Source organism: Macaca mulatta, chromosome 9 (assembly GCF_049350105.2).
Source record: "Macaca mulatta isolate MMU2019108-1 chromosome 9, T2T-MMU8v2.0, whole genome shotgun sequence".
Taxonomy (NCBI): domain Eukaryota; kingdom Metazoa; phylum Chordata; class Mammalia; order Primates; family Cercopithecidae; genus Macaca; species Macaca mulatta.
The window spans coordinates 122823393-122843650 of NC_133414.1; the positions used below are offsets into that span (position 1 = coordinate 122823393).

General features: G+C 41.6%; 1 protein-coding gene across 1 annotated transcript in view; it reads left to right on the forward strand.

The window, feature by feature from the left end:
* The first annotated feature begins 3595 nt into the window (after nt 1-3595).
* Nucleotides 3596-20258, forward strand: part of RBM20 (RNA binding motif protein 20) — a 196225-nt gene continuing 179562 nt past the window's right edge. Inside the window, exon 1 of the mRNA XM_001087170.5 lies at nt 3596-4356. Coding sequence (XP_001087170.4) covers nt 4148-4356 — 209 coding nt within the window. The 5' untranslated portion in view covers nt 3596-4147. The remainder of the gene's footprint in view (nt 4357-20258) is intronic.

The following is a 20258-nucleotide window of genomic DNA, read 5'->3' on the forward strand; positions in this document are numbered from 1 at the left end:
TTGCGGTGAGCTGAGATCACGCCATTGCACTCCAGCCTGGGCAACAAGAGTGAAACTCTGTCTCAAAATAAATAAATAAATAAATAAATAAATAAATAATCCAATTCACTTCCAAAGAGTTACTGCAACTGACACCTATAGTGTATGAGAATGTCTATGTCATCAAACTTTACAAAGTAAACTGTTGTTAAAAAAATAACAGTGATAGTATACATATGCTGAACAGCCGCAGGCACGTACACATCAGCTCATCTGCAGAGATGAATGCTCACAATCAACTGAGAGGAAGCTATTATATTTCCCCTTTGAAGAGGGTACAGAGGGTCACAGCGATTCAGGCCAGGGTCTGAATCTCAGCTCTACTGTTTATTATTCCAGTGACTTTGGGCAGGTTCTTCAAGTTTCTCCAAAATGGTGATATTAAATGAAATAAGGTGTGAGAAAGCTCCTAGAACCAGTGCCTGGATTATTTATTAACATCATGGGACAAGCCAGAGTGCCAGAGTCCCCAGTAAGTTTGAGAATGACCCTAGTATAATAGAGAGCTGGGTTGTTTTTCTACCCCTTTCTACCGCCTCCCAGCAGGTTGCGTCATTTCTTTGAATTTTCTTATCTGTAAGGGTCAGTTTAGATATTTCCTATTGATTGAATGATCTGAATAGATATGAGTAGCAGAGTTGCATCACAATGCAGGTGGCATTTTATATTCACAGCAGCATCACAGCAGAAGACAGGTAAGATCTCAGTTCCACTTCTGTCACTGAGGTAGTGTAGAGAGTGGGTGAGCTTTGGGGACAGACCAACCTACCTGCAGTCTTGCTTCTGGCTCTTAAAAGCTGGGTGACCTTCAGCAAATTCTTGTAGCCATCTGAGCTTCAGTTTTCTTAATTATAAAACAGAGTTAACAGTTGCTGCTCATGGGGTTACTGTGAATATAAAGTAAGATAAACTATGAAAATACTTAGCAGCTTGTTAAATATTAAACGTATGCACAAACAGCAATAGCCTCACCACCTGATCGTAGTTCACTTGTAGGTCAAGGAGGGACAGGATGCTTCTGCGGAGAGGAACAAAGAGAGGTGTTACCAGTCTTCACCTCTCAGTCACGCTCCCATTTGTCAAGTCAGGTGACTCACACTTGTCTGGCTTCTGTCACGGTGAAGCGCATGCTTGGGGGAGGGGAGTGGTGAGAGACCAGGGTCAGATCAACGCAAGGGCTGCAGCCTCAGCTAGGGTTCTTTATGCTTTTTCATTCCCCAGGAGAGAAGTGAGAAACATTTAGAAATATTTACCATTGCAACTTTTGAATATACTTTATGTTTGACTTGCAAAATGGAAGGCTTGTTCAATGTCATCCTGGAAAACATTTTGTGGGATCTGAGGAAGGATGTGAACTACCTCTAGGTTTTTGCTGTTGTGTTGCCCTCTCCCTTCAAATCTGTTCTAAGTTCAGTTATTATGTAACATGCGGATCGCAAATACTAAGCTATAATCATGGAGATGGCATTCTGAAAAACACCTGTGAATCATTCATTTTTTTCCATGTTTTTAATTTTGAAAATTTCAAACTTACAGAAAGGATGCAAAAAAAGCCCAGTGAATACCTAGATTTATCCATTGTTTCTTATTTTATCACATATGCTAGGATATTATTTTTGAGACTCAGACAGCTGCATTCATATAACATGGTCCTCTTTTTTTGCCAATAAAAATGTAATGGGAATAGACTCACTTATATCGATGTTGTGACTTCCAGGCTGTCAGCTTTCTGGGGTTTGAGATCTGTTGTATTAATATTTGGCTATAAGGTTGGAATATAAAGAATTATGTTTGTAGTAAGTGCCAGATTGAACATCTTATGCATAAAGTATGCAAGACACATTATCCCTAACCCTAACAGAGACTCTCCAAGACAGGATCTCATCAGTTCTGATTTACGTATTTGGTAACTGACACTCAGAGAAGTTGAACTATTCCACTGGTAAACTGCAGAGTCTGGACTCGAAAACAGGTCCTTTTGACCACAAAGCTCTTTCCATCAAGGTTTTGGAGGATTCTGAGAAAAAGATTTCCGTGCAAACACAGAAAAAGTTTTAATTTTATTTCTGGGAGAGCTGCAATGTTAATTTTAAGTAATTTCCTTTCACTAAGGAAGTCTGGGGGTGGGAATATGGGGTGGAGGATGGAGATTTAAGGAAACCACGGTTAGGAATTTAGTGATGGAAACTGATGATGATGAGCTAACTATTCAGAGAATGGACAAAACTCTGGTTCTTACAGCCTCTTACTAGCTGTGGATCCTCCCGACAAATCACGCTAATGCCTCCTCATTTGTGAAATGGGAAAAACAATCAACACCTCTTTTCTAGGGTTTGTTGTTGTTGTTTTTTTTTTCCTCCTCAACTGCATTAAGGAGAAGGGGGAAAGAGTAGAACAAGTTCCATCTGTAACGAACAGAACAATGAATTGAGCTACCTACATACCTTCGGACCAGCCTACCTGTTTCACGTTTTTGTTTTGTTTTTGTTTGTTTTCGTGAGACTCAATTTGGCGAATTGTGGCAAACTGATCTTTATGAACACAAGGAATTGACAGTGTCATTTTATATTAGAGGAGGAAGAAAGGAAGATAAAAAAAGGGAGAGGGAAGGAAGGAGAGAGAATGATGGCAGAAGTAAGGAGAAAGAGAGAATGATGGCAGAAATCAACGGAGGCGGAGGCGCAGTTTCCTGAGGCTGGAAACTCAGTCTGGGGAGAAATGAAAGCGTCTTTTAGGGAATTCAAGTAGTTGCCAGGTCTCAGGGAATCCATCTTCAGAATTTTCCTCCGCGTGGTTGCGGGAGGAAGGTGAGTTGGGTGGAGACCCTGAGCAAACTCCTCTCCAGGCCATGGGGCATGCTGGGCTCTGGTTTCCCAGGCACCCAAGGCACGATTTTCTCTACTTCCCGGGGGTGTTGGCGTCAGGACTTAGAACTCCTGTATGCCGGCCAGCCGGTGAGGTGTACTGGGCGGCCGCTTTCTCCGGTCTTTGCTCTGCTCCGCAGACATTTCTGCGTCAGGTGCCTAGCATATTCGCACCCACGTGCCAGGACATTAAGCTGCACCTTGCGGAGTGGCTCTCAGCCTTGAAAGGCCTCAGGATGTCCGCGTCCACAGCTGTGAACCGGTGAGTGCAGGTGGACGGGCGCACGCGGGAACAAGGGTAATTAACAGGGCTTCAGAGGGCGTGACGGTGACCGTACGATGTCGGCAAACTCTCTTTTCATCCTTTACATTTCCGCCGAGATTTGGCCAATAAATAACAAGAATAAAATGTACGCATGGTTTTGTCTTTGCGCTCGTAGCGTCGTGGCGGGGTCTTTTAAGTGAAGAGAAAAAGAAACCAGAAACCCACGGTGGCCCCACCGGCTGCTTCCGGGGACACCTGAAATCAGCAGCTAGAACTGACAATTTGGAGAGCCCCGGGGATGGAGACCTGGGTTACAATACAAGTCCCACCTCGGGGCGACTCCAGGCTTTCTTCCCCTCGGGGTCGGGTGCCTCAGGCGCGAGTGGCGCTGGCCGGGTTCCAGCCTCGGGCAGATGTCAGGCCCGGCACACTTTGCATGGGCGATGCGCGCGGACGTCCTGGGCGCTCTCGGTCCGCCCGGCTTGGCAGGAGCTGCGAGAGGCCGCGCGCACGGTTCCCGGCTGGAGCGAGAGCGCGGCGGCGGGCCGCGGGCTGCGTGTGTCTCCTTCCTCACGCGGTGTGCTGCGCCGTGGAACGCTGGGCTCCGGACCTTGGGGGTGCACTGTGGCGGGTGGCGTACACCGCGCTCCCTCCCGGCTTCCTGCGCCCAGGGTCGGCGGGCAGAGTTCCTGGGTCCAGCTTGGTGCTGAGCAACCCCCGGCCGCAGAGCAGCTCCAGCCGGTCGGGAGACGCCCCCTGGCCCCCGCCCCCGCGTGGCCGGCCCGGAGGAGCTGGAGCAGCAGGAGGAGGAGGCGGCGCCGCCGGGACTGCCTCCTCCCCGCCCCTCGCGTCTCCTCCCCGCGCCACCGGGAAGGACAAGGGGACTGGGCACGGGGACCCCGGCCAGTGAGCGCCCGTGGCCCAGGACCGCCCCTCCCGTGAGCTCTCTCGCCGCGATCCCGGGCGGGTCTCGCCCCGCATGGTGCTGGCAGCAGCCATGAGCCAGGACGCGGACCCCAGCGGTCCGGAGCAGCCGGACAGAGTTGCCTGCAGTGTGCCTGGTGCCCGGGCGTCCCCGGCACCCTCCGGCCCGCGAGGGATGCAGCAGCCGCCGCCGCCGCAGCCGCCGCCGCCGCCGCCCCCGCCCCCGCCCCCGCCCCAAGCCGGCCTACCTCAGATCATCCAAAAGTAAGAGGGAGAAGGGAACAGGGACGAGGGGTGCGCCTGGGGACGCACCCCGAGAGCCCCCTTTGTGGTTTCATCTCCCGTCCCTGCTGAACTTCGCTCGCCCTCCTTGGGTTTGAAGTTTTCTCGTCCCCCCTCTGGGCAGAGTCGGTGTCCTTCTGGCTGTTAGGCTGGAAAGAGGGGAGCCAAGTTCTTTAGGGAAAATTATTTTGTATTTCCTTATCTCCTTTCTCGTCTCTTCGGGGATGGTACTAGATATTTTGAACTAAAATAGCTCAGATTGGGGGGAAATGGCCCAGGGACTGTGTCATCTTTCTGGTCCCAAGAGGACGCTGGAATGGAGAGTCGTGCGTGAGTGTGTGCGCGCGCGTGAGGGTGTGTAAGTAAAATGCCAAAAATTAAACCACCCTTCATGGTGCCCCTGAAACCAACCAGTGACACTGGGGTGAAAAGGGAGGTGAGAATTTGTAAACAACATATTTTGCTTTGCCCTGAAAGTGTAGCCACGTTTCAAGAAGGCCATTTCGAAGAGTTTAGCTACGCAACCGTTTTCCATTAATGTTACCATCTTGTGACTCGGGTGACCCGTGCGACTTGGGTCGTGAATTCTCAGGTCGGCCTTCCCAATGCTTGAGAAGGTTGAGGGTGGTTAACAAGCCCCGAGAGGCTCTTTCAGCCCATTTGAGGGACATAAAAGTAAAAACAGTGATGCTTTGTGTTGTTTGTTCTTTTGAGATTGCGTGTGACGGTTTAAGGCCTAGAATGTTGGTTTATTTGAAGGATCTCTACTCTCCTAAGGGTTTACTCAGTTTGTAATGAAGTCTTCAAAACTAGTTTAAGAAGTGTAGGAAAGTGAATGATGAGCACCTCTGCGAAACTGACGACACTGGATGAATACACGTAAGTACAGCAAAATATGCCCTCATGGAACAGAGCAGAGGTTTTCCGCTGCTCTGCTGATGCTTTGAGTCCTGTAAATTTAATAAAACTTAGTAACAGAAAGAATCAGTGATGGGTGTAAATGGAAGTAAATAGCAGTTAAGTATTTATTGTTTTGAAGACTGATTTGTCTAATAGAAAGAATTGCGCAAATTCAAGTTTAATGTTAGAAAACGCTGGTATCGTATTTCAGAACAAAAGGGTTCCCTCTTTTTGACTGGTGGAATACTGAATCTCCACTTGTGATAACTTTTTGCTTTAATTGGATATTTTATATAACTTTCAACTACAAACAGTTTCCAACTATTCCAAAATGAAAATATTTCATATTATTATTCTTTTCTATTGTTTTGCAAATTATTCAGCCAATACTAAATATGATTGACAATTTATGTACATCAATACTTAAAATTTATCTTTATTCCTTAATATAAATATAAAGCAACAGAGAAAAACTATTTAAAATTTAAAGTTTACTTAGTGAAAAATCCAATTTGGCCAATTATTAATTTGGAAACATCTGATGTACTTCGTATGGAGCCAGTGCCTTGTGGCTTGAAATCAGGCTGCATATGAAGTTTATTGAAATTGCTTTGATATTGTAATCACCTTGCACTTTTCTATTATTTACTTTTAAGTAGAAGAAAACCGGGAACTTTATATTCACAGAAAGGTCTTTGTAGAAGGTTATCTGATTATGAAATACTGCCAAGTTGAAAATAAATATCATTTTATGGAAATGGATCATTTAAAGTATATTTTATTTGCCTCATATAATAAATAATTTACCCTCTAAATTCATCCCCCATTTTGAAAATCCCATCTTTGGAATAGCTAATTTTAAAAGAAAAGACTCGGCTTTTCAAAGATGGCCCCTTCTACTTGAAGGCCAGGATGTAGACCTCAAGAAGCACCTCATTGCTCTCCTTGCTTTACATTGGTGACGGATCAGTGTTCAGGGACCAGGATCCAGGGCTGTGAATATGCCCATAGGATTGGATGTTTGCATACTGACGTTTCAGTCTTTCTTTGTAAGGATGATTTGGAGTTTGTGCTCTCCTTAGTACCCACTGAAATTCCACTGGAACCAGACACAATGTCGCAAACTCTTCATAGGTCCATCTTCAATGTGCCGAAATTTGAGCAGGTTGTTTTGAAACTGCATTTGCATAATTCCATCTGAGCAACCATTTTTATGTAGTTATGAGGTGTGGTTTGCATCAGCCATCTTTGAGAAAATATAGTGGAGCTACTGCGCTCGGCTGCAAAATGAGTTGTCTGCCTGTTGATTTGGGGAATTTTGTGAGCAACAGCTTTGGATGAAATTCTCCTCTGGGGGAACATATATTAAATATTATTAGAGAACCTCTATTTTTTTCTAGTTATTTTAGCGAGGTCGTTATGTAACTCGTAAGAGGAGAAGTTTTGATTGCTTTCAAAATGATGGCGACATCAATCTTCTTCATGTTGCATAGTGTGTTTGAAGATTACAAACATTTTTCCACTTAATGTCTATGTTTACTGATTTTTATTAGTAATGGTTTTTATTTTAGATAAAAGTCAATGACTTTGGATAAACCATAGTAACAATTATAATAAAAATCAGTTCCTGTTCACATGTTATATTTGGTCTTTAGAGAACTGCTGTGTGCTACATTTACAAAGATAAACACATGAAGTGTGATGACTAATAATGAGACTGATTTTGTTTGTTTTATGGGAGCCAGTCTTAGTACTTATGAAGATTGCATCTAGAGTTAATTTCTCTGGAGTACAATGATTTCATTTCCTTATCATTGTATTTTTAGCTTCCATTAAGAATCATCCATACCTTTTCTACTCTTCTTACTGTAAAGATTATCAGCCATGTATAGACACAGATAATTAATATTTTATAAGATTTTAATTTTAAATGTGCATTCTCCAAACTGGCTTAGAGGCATTATTGTATATAAAACATGACTTAGGCTATTTAGGAAACAAGAACTATAAATAATACCCTAAGAGGAGATTTGGGATAAGTTAGGAAATCAGAATAATTTGAGAACTTAACAAATATATATTTTTTCCGTACTAGCAGAAATAAGAAAACATTGACATTCCAGTGAATGTTTTATAAGGATTTATCTCCTCCAACATACACAATGTTTTATTTTTAAAATTATTTTGTTTTAATTGTGAGCTTTAAAAATCAAGCCTAATCCTTTATTTATAAGAAGTTATTTATTAACCTTGATGAATGTCAGAAATTTAAGTTTTAGGTTGCAAGTTTTAAAGCACTCATTAGAATAAAAACAGAGCCACTCAATTCCGTGTGAAATGTTGCAGTTAGCTGTCAGATGGATCCACAAAGTATACCACTAGTCATGGAGGAAAGAAACCAAACATGTGCACCCCTCTTATGAAGTTAATGTATAGGGGATTTTCCTAACTTACTTGATTTGCAGCAAAATATTCCTGGCTAATGCATGACATCAGGTTGCATATTTAATCTGAGTATAGATGACACTTTTTTCTACATTATTTTTAAAGCAGTGAATAAAAATAATTACAAACAATAGAAAAAGTTTTGGTTTAGCATTTGGTAGCTAGTGTCACCTGCGTGTGTTTGTAGTGAATGAAAACATGAATCCAGCTTTGATCTCTAAAGTTTATAGTCTTCTGTATAGCATTAGAACACTGGCTGTCTATATTTTCAGAGCAAAGTGCTCCCCTCACTCAGAATAGAAAACGTTATAAGTAGCAGCTCCGATTTACAGACTCTAATTTTACAGACATTCTGCAGAAGGATCCCCATGTAACCGTTAGGGGGTCATGTGCAGGGAGGTTGTGCGTGATGTTCACCCACTTTGATGGGTATGCTGACAATTACATCCAGAACCAGAGAGAAGAAATAAAGAATTTGCTAAAAAGGGGCATTGCCTTGCATTCATACTTGGTCCTTTCTGGAAAGAGGATGGAATTTCTAACATCTGTGCCGGTTAACATCAGTGTGAGCCCACTTTTAGGGGAAATAGGAATACACTTGTAGAAGGAATTTTGAAAATTTTAAATACCATCTTAAACTGCACATAAGACAAGCATTCAGCAGGGAAACCATCTGAGAGGATTAAGCCTTTACCCCAACAGGGAAGAAAAGAGGGGGGGCTATTTTCTTAGCAGCCTGAACCATTCTTTTGCTTGTCTAGAAAGCTTTCCAAAGTTTTATCAGAAAAAGAAATTTTGCTTGAGGGTTTGTTGTGATAAGTATTTTTACATAGTATATACTGTCATTTAGTTGTGAGTTTTTCTCAAATTGCCAAAGAAATCAGTATTATGAAATGTAGTACATTATTCCTATTAGTCACAGTAAAGGGCTATGCATATGGTGCACACAGAGCCGTTCTAATGCCAGTGCTGTAGGGGGGAAAAGAAGAAGAATTTGATCACCCCTTTTATTTTTCTATCCATGTTTTCTTTTGCTACCTCCTTAGCAGTTTATCTAATTAATAATTTAAAAGACCCAAGTCTGTCCACTGGAAAGTGAACTCTGATCTGTTAAGATCTCTTTGCCTGTCCTAATAGTCACCAGGGGGCGGAAAAAACCCAACCAGGATTGACTCATAGTGAAATGATCCCACATTATCCAGGTTCTTTCTCTTTTGATTTATTTATTTATTTATTTTTTGTGGCTTTAGGTTCTTGACTCCAGTTTAAACTTAATATTCTTCCCTGTCCACAAGAACCAGTCCTCAAGTGAACAGATTGATATAGCTTAATTCACAGGTTTGATAAACAAGAATACCCAAAATGTTGAGAACTGGGGTTTAATCAAGGGATAGAAATTAAAATGGACTGAACTAAATAGAGAAAGTAAGAATGGAAGAAGCTTGAGATATTAGAGTTAAAACCCAAAAGAGAAGTTCAGAAGCAGGACTCCCGTCTCCCTTCATCTGTCCTGGTCTCCTTGCCAGACAAAAGTTTGAATGGTCTCCTATACTACAAAATCCTACTTAATCTGATTTTTATTTCCTGCCACAGTGATTATTTAATTGGGGATGGTCTAACTGATATTATTTTGTGTATTTTAACAGGGAAAATTGCTGTGGCTCTGCAGCTGGTGTGAGTGACTGGTAGCTGTGTTTAGAATAGAGTGTTGAAAAGCTTTGCATTAAGTAAAATGATCCATATTCCAGAATCATGGCAAGGATGGCAATTAGTGGTTTGCAGAAAGGAGCGCACGGCAGTTCCCTTTCTGTTTAAAGAACCTGGCTGGATCTTGAGAATATGTGTGTTATCCTGGATGCCTAATACTGCTTGTTCCTACCAGTGAGTAGACTGGCAGATTCTGATCCTAATTAAGAAGATATATTTTTGAATCAGGAATGTGCATTTGGTTTCCAACACCACCACGGGGGTATTGTTGGTGAGCTGATAGTTTGACTGGCTCCATGGGTGGTCACTGTTTAAATTCTACCCGACTAAGGAGCTGTACAAGATTTTAGTCTTCGAAGTTTACACACAGCTAGTGTGGGGACAAGTTATCACTGCCAGCTGTTGGGGGAGGAGGTGAAAGCGAGGAGGACCCCCCTCCAAATACTTTGTGTGTGTTTTGGATTATGTTGCGTATATCTGTCTAATATGATAAACTCTTGACCGCGGTGGAAGTTACAGTCAAGTTGATTGATCTTCCTCTTCCCTACAACTCCTGATGGATTTTATAAGATAAGTAAGTCCCTGATGGTTTCTAAGGCGACTTTTCCAACTTGCTGACAGCAGATCTGCAGGGGAGATGGCACATATTGGTGCTAATGTACTTTATGAGCAAAAAGGGAGCAGTTAAGCAACTTGCATGAGGATGTATTGATAACTCAAGCTCGGTTGGACAAATCAATCTTTCCATGTGTTCAGAAACAAAAGGGAGAGGGTCATGCATGTGTTTGGGAGTGGTTATCACCCCATGAAGATAGTTTCCACGCCACTTTTGCAGTATTTCTTTAAGGCTGTGGTATTTGCTTTAAGGCTGTATCAGGGCCACCTGCTTCTGCCTTTTCTTTGCACCTGCTTTCTCCTGATCACACTAATGACCCATCGGTTCTCAGTTACCGCTTCCCACTCTGGCCCACACCTGGAAACCTCCAATTGCTGCTGTCTGGACATCTTAAATACTTTTTGGTTTTGCAACTTGTCTGTAGACTCTTTCCCAAATATGATTTTAAGCTTTGTTAGGCCTGCCCTTCAACCTGCCCTCCAGGAGTAGTCTAGGAGTAGACTAGGTAATATATATTTTAAAGTGTCAGGAGTAGACTAGGTAATATATATTTTAAAGATGCATTGATTTCATTAAATCTCTTCCTTTGGTTTATTTTGAATTAATTATTGAAGAGAATGATTTAAGATCAGTCTGATGTTTTCAGGTGTAAAATGAGCATCTTTGCTCTAAATTAATTACTGGGCTTCTGTCGAGGAATGCCAGAGAGGAAAAAACTCTGAACTGGGAGTCAGTGACCTGGACAAGCCAATTAATCTAGCCTCTCCAGGGATTGGAAATGATCAATTGCAGTTTCTTCCAACAATAAAATTAGGTGGCTCCTGTGCAAATCTTAGCAAACTTGTGGAGTGATCACCAATGTAGAATGCCTCCCCCATCTACTTCCTCCATCACCTGATACAGAATATGTCCCACATCAATTAAATTTAGCCATGGAAATAGGTACATATTTGTGGCATTGATCACCCATGAAAGCAACAATAACCACAAAAAGAGAATGAAATGCTTTCTGTAGCATTCACAAAGAATATTTGGATCAGTGACATAATTTTAAAAGTCAGAAAAATAAACACTAATGTCAGTGGACAGGAAGAAGTTTTATACTGTTCTTCAATCTCTAAAAATGTCTTTGGTATAAGAATAATTTTTTGGAATGTTAAAGTAAGTACTTTAACATTTACTTTAACAAACTGAAAGCAGCACTTTCAGCTTAGGAGACAGAAACAATAATTTCATGTGTCTGAATTGGACTGTGTTAAACACAGGCCGGTGGGAGTGTGTTTGGTGATGTTGTTGGTTTCAGAGGCAGAGAACGTAAACACAGGACACACAAACGTTTTACAGGAGCATGGCTGCGGTTGCTGCAGGGACTCCTGAACCGTGACGCACAGTCAGTCGGCCACAGAGACCAGCCTGGAGCTCACCCTGAAACCTCTTTGCAGCCTTGCAGATGTCATAGTTGTCCCAAAGCTGGGCCTCACGCTTCCGTGTAGCCTCGCTGAATCAGGAGACCGAGTGTTTCCAGAGCCAGGATGTGGGTGCCGTGGGGCCAATGCTGTGTCCTCCCGTGCTGGCAATAGCAGAGTTGTGGAGAAACTTTATTCGATATTTGAAATGATCAATATTTTAACCTTCTGCATAAAAAGGGAGATGAGTCTGTGATTAAATCTTGATTTAAAGTCTTCAAATATGTACATAAATGAGGATGAACATAAGAATATTTATTGCATAAATTTAAAAAAAAAGAAAAAAAAAGAATATTTATTGCAACACTGTCTAGAAGAGTGAAAATTGGAAACCACTTAAATGTTTCTCAGTTGGAAAAATAAACCATGTGGAGTTATAAGGTCATGTACTCCTCCGCCATTAGAATGATGCTGTTATTTTGCATTGGTTGATATGGAAGGAGGACCATATAATATTAACTAAAAAAAAAAAAAAAAAACAAACTACAAACAGCATGTATACAAAGATCTCATGTTTGTTTTTGAAAAGATGTATATGAGTGTGTGCTGGTGCCTGCCAGCCTTAAAAAATATCTGAAGAACAAATGCAAAGAACATTAAGAGTAGTTCTAACTCTGGATGGGGCAATTAGAATTGTTTGTCTTTTTTTCTTCCTTTTTAATATTGTTTTTTTTTTTTAAAATTCAGTGAGCATATATCACTTTTACAGTAAAATAAAACAAAACTATTTTTTCTTTATCTCTTTCTTTTCCTAACCATCTGTACCTTTGAGTATTTAATTTTTACAAACAGCCACAGAAGGAGTAGGCATTTCACATTGGTATTGCACTATCTTGAAGACTGAGCTGCCCTTTAGCATCTTAGATTTTAGTCCTGAAAGGTGGCTGAGGGCTGTTTTAGCCCAGCTTTCCTGTTTTCCTAGGTAAGGCAAATGAGCATCAGAGAAGTCAAGTGAATTGTTGAAGGTCACACAGTGAGGGAGTCCTCAGGCTGGGATGAGAATCCCCTTATTTCTGTCTCTTATATTTTCTGCTAGGCCACCCTTTTGTCATCCTGGGAATGGAGGAGAGAGAAATGGAGGCATTCATAAATTAACCATGTATGTACTGGCCTTAGTCTACTCACATCCCCTAAGAGAGTTGAGAAAAGCATCCTTGGTTGTGTTATCTCCTCCCACCCCATCCTGCCCACCCACTCACACAGGACTTTTCTGGGAATGGCAGTAGACTGGGTCTCTCCTGGGCATCTCATGCTCTGTTCCTTCCTGCCAAACAGAAGCCAACCATCACATTCTCTTCTCTGCTCTTCTTGGTTCAAGGTTACTTATTTTTCCAGATCCTTAATAGAGGAAAAACCCAATACCTACCTTCCTTTCATGCCCAGAAACGTCCTCTTGATACCCTTCCAGCTGTGGTTTAAAGATGAACCTTTTGAGATGGAAAAGCATAACTAATATTTTTATTTAAAGGAAGCAAAACACATTTTACTTCTTACTCCCAAGCCAATTATAGGAATGCCTGTTATTATTTCTGTCACCCCAATTCTCACTCTGCTTTAAATTTGTTTCAACCAAGGATGTAATTTGGACTGTATTTTTAAAAAGTAAACCTGCTTTGGGGGGACTATATTTGCATTCTTGCTTGCCCTTGAGTGTGCCCTGTCTTGCTTTTTCTTTCCCTGAAGAGTAATTTGTATAACTATAATTTTGTTATCATAGCTCAGGAAATTGGTCTTATTTAATTTTTTTCTAATAAACACTAGATTTTTAACTTTTTCATTTGTCAGATAATGCCTCATATAGCTGTTTTTTTTTTTTTTTGCATTTGTTTATAATGTCTTTCTCCCTCTTTTTTTTTTTTTTTTTTTTTTGAGACAGGGTCTCACTCTGTCACTCAGGCTGGAGTGCAGTGGTATGATCTCGGTTCACTGCAGCCTTGACCTTCCCGGCTCAAGCAATCTGCCACCTCAGCCTTCCAAGTAGCTGGGACTACAGACGTGCATCACCACGCTCTGCTAATTTTTTTATTTTTTGTAGAGATGGGGTTTCACCATGTTGCCCAGGCTGGTCTTGAACTCCTGGACTTGAGCAATCCTCCTGCCTCAGCCTCCCAAAGTGCTGGGATTACAGGCATGAGCCACTGCACCGGCCATCTCTTCTTTTTAATCTACCAAGTATACCCAACTCTTTCTCCTTTCCGTGACTGAAGATTACAGGCTAGTTGTCTTGAAGAATGAACCATGATATGGCTGTGGCCATTGTTTCTTCATGACCAAATCCAGGTTAAACATTTTGGCAAAGATAAGCTAAAAGTTTGATCCCTTGTTTAACACGGCAGCCACCAGATTGCTCCATTGTAGACAGACATTTTTCTGTTTGTGATAAGTAGTAAGTTGTCTGCAGAGGTGCTACCATGAGACCCTCTGAATATCCTATGTTCCAACAGACTTTCATCTAGTGGCTTTGTCTTTTAATTTGATTAAATATTTAAGAAGCAATTGTAATGAAATATGTGGATCACTTTAGAATGTATGAGTTTGGACACACAGTTTATATCAAACAACCTTGCAAATATGATTGCATTGTATCAGCCCATTGATATTATCTAGAGCCTCTGGATTTTTCTAGTCCTGACGTCACAGGACTTGATCTATGGCTCAGCTACTTCCCATGTAATTCTATAGGAGGCATTCCATCTCTTGAGTTGCAGTGCCTTTTAATGTCCATTTTAATGCTAATGGAAATAAAAGGATACTGATGTAATTTGTACTACTCATGAGATTTTTTTGGGCATCCTCTTGAAGTTATGTTGGTTCTTTGCAGAAGCCTTTTAACTCCGTTTTCAAAATCACTGTATGAAGCAGGCTTTAAAAATGACTGATGACTTGCTCTGATGCCTAAACTGGGTGAGTTGTGGTGCTGGTCAGTGACTAGCAGTTTGTTCATGTTTTTTAGATTTAAGTTACACAGCTATTTTTGCCTATTCCACTTTGGTACTCCTGTTTTCATACACAAAATATGTATGGGTGAAAAAGGTGGTGTGGAGTAGTGAAAAGGAGCAGGAGCAGGCATGATCTATGTTCTGGATTCAGCTTTGCCACTACTAACCCTGAGCCTCGGTGTTCTTATCTGTTAAAGGGAGCAGTAATAATAAAGTGAATAACAACTAACTTTTATAAAGAGTGCTTTCTGTGTGCCAGACACTATTCTAAACAGTTTAAGTATTTTCAATCCACTTACTTCAACAATAATCCTGTGAGGTAAGTGTTGTTATTCTCCCCATCATGCAGATGAAGAAACTGAGGCACAACCTTACTAGGACCCAGGAAAGCTAAGAAAAATAGTATTTGTGAAAACATGGTGGAATGGGGCTTGGCATAAAGAATGTTATACTAATTCAAGCAATCCTGTCTTCTCTGTGTAAATATCTGTATTCTTAATTTATAGAAAATCCATCACTTACAAGAAAATATTATAGAAAAAATGGCTGAAATAAATCTGAAAGTAGGTCAAATTTAAGACAAACTAAGCAATCCAATTAAAACATTTTTTCCTGTTTCTGTCCCCTGCTCCTGCCCTTTTTTTTTCCCTTATAACTGTAAGTTCAGCTTTGGATTAAAGTGAAATGTATATCCCAATTTAACTTCCTCAAACAAATCCGACTCTGGCATTTGATTCACTGTCTTATTCTGCTTGTTATGCACGTTAGGCAAGACCTAAATTTGATGCTCACAGAGAGTACATAAACACTTAGAATCCTCTCAGCATGTGCTAAAATAATAACAGATTCAATAGTTTGATTTGCAAAGTGTCTGCCAACTTCCACCAGACCATTTTTGAACCAATTCAGAAAACCAGGATTCTGCAATGATTAAAGTGTCCAAGGCTCCTATTCATAGCAAAAGGAATTCCTGACTTGAAACAAGGACACATCAAGCTCAGCTAGTCTCTGCCAGACATACTTTTTGAATCATCTTCGCAGACATTGTTACAGGTGTTTTTCTGCTTTAAGAAACCATGGTCTGTACCAACCAGACTGAATAGAATCCATAAATCGGGGAAGGATTGTGACTTTTGACCTGCGACAGGGTTTATGGTAAAAATCCTTTAAACCATGAGTTTCTCAGTGTGTTTCAAGTAGCAATTCAATAATGCTAACAATTCAGAGATCTAATAATAAAATTTAAAACTTTTTTTTTTTTCAATTTTAAGAGGTATAATTGAAGTATGTTAAGCTGCACATGTTTAAAGCATCCATCAGGATCCATTAAACCATTAAACAATTGAGATAATAATAAACATTGTTGGCTGGGTGTGGTGGCTCACTCCTGTAATCCCAGCACTTTGGGAGGCCGAGGCACGTGGATCACCTGTGGTCAGGAGTTCGAGACCAGCCTGGCCAACATGGTGAAACTCCGTCTCTACTAAAAATACAAAAAAATTGCCGGGCGTGGTGGCGGGTGCCTGAAATCCCATCTACTCTGGAGGCTGAGGCAGGATAATTGTTTGAACCTGGGAGGCAGAGGTTACAGTGAGCCGAGGAGATCGCGCCATTGCACTCCAGCCTGGGCAACAAGAGCAAAACTCCATCTCAAAAAAAAAAAAAAAAAAAAAAATAAAATTATCAGCCCACGATGTTTCTTCACACTTCTTATAATTTATCTTTCCCTCTTCTCCTTATCCCCCTCACATTCAGGGTACCACTGATTTGCTTTGTTTGTTTGTGTTTTCTAGAATTTTATACAAATGAAATCCAAGTATGTACTCTGTGTGTGTGTGTGTGCACGTGTGTGTCTTCTTTCACTATTTTAAAGTGCATAATTTAGTGACATCAAGTACGTTCACAGTATTGTGCAACCATCACCACTCTCCAGTACCAAAATGTTTGCATTGCCTCAAAAGGAAACTTCATGCCTACTAAGCAGTTACTTCCCATTCCTGCCTCTCCCCAGTCACTGGAAACCAATCTACTTTCCGTCCCTATGGATTTGCCTATTCTGGAGGTTTCCTATAAATGGGATCACATATGTGGCTTTTTGTGTCTGGCTTCTTTTACATGGCATCATGCTTTCAAGGTTCATCCATACTGTGTCATGTGTCAGCACTTTATGCCTTTTTACTGCTGAATAATATTCCATTGTATAGGTAGAGATAACGTTTTCTTTGTCCGTTCATCTACTGATAGACATTTGTTTTTTTCTACCTTTTTACCATTATGAATAGTGCTACTATGAACATTTTTGTACAAGTTTTTGTTTGAACATCTGTTTTTGGTTCTTTTGGGTATATATCTTGGAGTGGAATTGGTGGGTCACGTGGTAATTCTTTTTTTTTTTTTTTTGGACATGGAGTCTCGCTCTGTTGCCCAGGCTGGAGTACAGTGGCATGATCTCAGCTTACTGCAATCTCAGCCTCCCAGGCTCAAGTGATTCTTGTGCCTCAGCCTCCCAAATAGCTGGGATTACAGGCACCCGCCACCACACCCAGCTAATTTTCGTATTTTTAGTAGAGATGGGGTTGCACCATGTTGGCCAGTCAGGTCTCAAACTCCTGACCTCAGGTCATCCACCAGCGTTGACCTCCCAAAGTGCTGGAACTACAGACATGAGCAACCACACCTGGCCAGTCATATAGTAATTCTATGATTAATTTATCGAGGAACCTCCAGATAGCTTTCCAAAGCCCTGCACCATTTTACATTCCCTCCAGCAATGAATGAAGGTTCCAATTTCTTCACATCCTTGCCAGCACTGGTTATTTTCTGGTTTTGTTTGTTTGTTTGTTTGTTTTTCGAGATGGAGTCTCACTCTGTCACCCAGGCTGGAGTGCATTGGCGTGTTCTCAACTCACTGTAACGTCTGCCTCCCAGGTTCAAGTGATTCTCCTGTCTCAGCCTCCCGAGTAGCTGGGACTACAGGCACATGCCACCACGCCCGGCTAATTTTTTGTATTTTTAGTAGAGATGGGATTTCACCATGTTAACCAGGATTGTCTTAATCTCCTGACCTCATGATCTGCCTGCCTTGACCTCCTAAAGTGCTGGGATTACAGGCATGAGCCACTGTGCCTGGCCTGTTGTTGTCGTTGTTGTTTTTAATGGCCATCCTAGTGGGTACGAAGTAGTATCTCAATGTGGTTTAGATTTGTATTTCAGTAATGACTAATGATATTGAGCTTCTTTTCATGTTGGCTTTTTGGCTGTTTAAATATCTTCTTTTGAGAAATGTCTACTCAAATCTATCATCCATTTTTAAATTGGGTTTTTTGCATTCTTGTTTTGGAATGGTAAGAGTTCTTTGAAAATTCTGGAGAGTAGGCCCTTATTAGGTGTATAATTTGCAAATATGTTCTTCTATTTTATGGGTTTTTTAGCATAATGATTTTGACGTTCAGATATGTTGTTTCTTGTATCAAAACTTTGGGCCTTTTACTTTGCTGTGTAGTATTCTGTTTTGTGCATATAGTGTAAACTGTTTATTCATCCATTGATGGACATTTAGGTTGTTTCCAGGTTTTGGCTATTACAAATGAAGCTGGTATGAACATTCCTTTGCAAGTCTTTATCTGGACATGTCTTTTAGCTTCTCTTGGGTAAATTTCTAGGCCAATGATAATTTAACTTTTTGGGATCACAAATATTGTACATAAGAATCATTGTTTGGGTGAAACCTCTTCAAATTTTTATTACTATGTAATTGAACAGAGCATGTTAATGTAACCCTTCAAGGTGTTTAAAGAATACACACTTTTTCATCTTTGTCTTCAGAGTCAATCACTCATTAGTTTAGTTTTTTTTTTCTTCTGTTGATGAATCTTCCTTCAATAGTTTTTCATTTGGCAAGTAATTATGACTATGGAAGTTGGGACACAAGATGAATAAGACGACAAAACCGCAGAACTTTCAAACTGAAAGAAACCCTAAAAATCACCTGAGTCAGCTCTTTTATTTTACAGAAAAGGTGATGAGGTCCAGAAAGGAGACTGAATGTACCAAAGGCCAGCTAAGTATTAGAGCAGTTCAGTGAAGCAGGGGAAACTTACTCACCTGTGAGGGTAATTTGACGTCTCCTAGCCATGATGCAACAGTGCTGGGGGATGAGTGAATGGCGCTGTGTTTTGCAGTCTGTAGCATTCACAGGGCACTTTGTTTCCTTCTAGGTTATCCCAGTTAATCCTCCAACAACCTTGTGAAGTAGGTAGGGATTAAGTAGCTAGGAGTAGCTCAGGGTCACCTAGCCAATGATTGGAGAATCTGGGCTCAGAGCCAGGTCTTCTGACTCCTTCCAAGTTGCCCGCCCTCCTCTTGTTCGTTTGGGTTCCCTCCTCCTTGTCCCTACCCACTGCCGTCCCCTTAGTTCAGGCCTTCCAGCTCTCCCCCAGCCTCCTGCTGGGTTGGGTTTTGCTCCTTCTTTTCTCTGCAGCAGCACAATCTTGATCTTGTCCTCTGCTTGCTGGAAGCCCTGCTGTGGCTTCTCCTGGTCTTTAGGTTAAGGTTCAGACTGTGGAAGGCCCTTCCAGATCTGCCCCACTCAGTCCTCCAGCTGCAGAACTTGCGGTCCTATCTTGGCTGCCCTCTTTCCTTCTTCTCAACTAGAACATTCTGAATTCTGCTTAGACCTCACCTCTTCCAGGGAGCTTTCCCCAGCCTTAAGCAGGAAGGAGGGCTGAGTGTCCCTCTTCCTGTAATCGTCTGTGGCTCCCATTGTAGCATTTGTCCATGCTCTCCTCTTGCTTGTCTCCCCTAAAGACCATGCAAAGTCCTTGTAGGCAAGGCCACTGCCATTCATCTTTGGTATCCCCATCACCTAGCAGGGCCCCTGGCACATAGTGTATTGAATATCTGGGAATGAGGAACTTAACTGCAACTCAACTTTCAATCTAACTGACTTGGTGATGAGAAATACTAGTCAGGATAGTCTCATGGGTGAGACCTAACGTGACGCCAAAGCTTGGTTTTCTCCATCGTCTGTTTTATTTGGACTGCCTCTCTGAAAGGGCTAGACAGACATTTATGTTTGGAGAGGCCATATAAGAGGAATAAAAATGTGGAAAGTCATAAACTTCAGCTCTGCTCTGGGCTCCACTGTTAAGCCACTGTGTGACCAGAGGTAGCACTTAGCTTCTTAGAGTCTTAAAGGGGGACCAGGGTTAAAGGGGGACCAGGGTATGGGGCTTGTTCAAACAGTCAATGAGATGACAGGTGAACATGCCTTGGTAGGAAAGCAGTACTGAATACATGTGTCCTCATGTAAACCAGCTTTTTGTCTCATGATGCTGTCATCTCCAGCCAGACACCAGATTGTGTGCAGGCAATTCCAGGCTGAATTTCTTCTGAGAGATTTGATCCAAATAGGATAAATGGTGGAAATGACCACTGGGAACACTCCTTAAAACCTGCTTGCGTCAATGCTTTCAACAATACATTTTTGCATCACAAAAAAAAAGTTTCTAAGCCCTAAGCTAGCATCTGCCTATTTCAAGCAATTTCTGTTCTCTTTTCTTTTCTTTTTTTTTTTTTTTTTTTTTTTTTAAGACAGGGTCTTATTCTTACCCAGGCTGGAGTACAAAGTGATCCTCCCACCTCAACCTCCCAAGGAGCTGGGACTGCAGGTGTGCACCACCATACCTTGCTACATTTTTTGTATTTTTTTTTGTAGAGTCAGGGTTTCACCATGTTGCTCAGGCTGGTCTCAAACTCCTGGGTTCAAGCGATCATTCCACCTCAGCCTCCCTGTGTGCTGAGATTACAGGT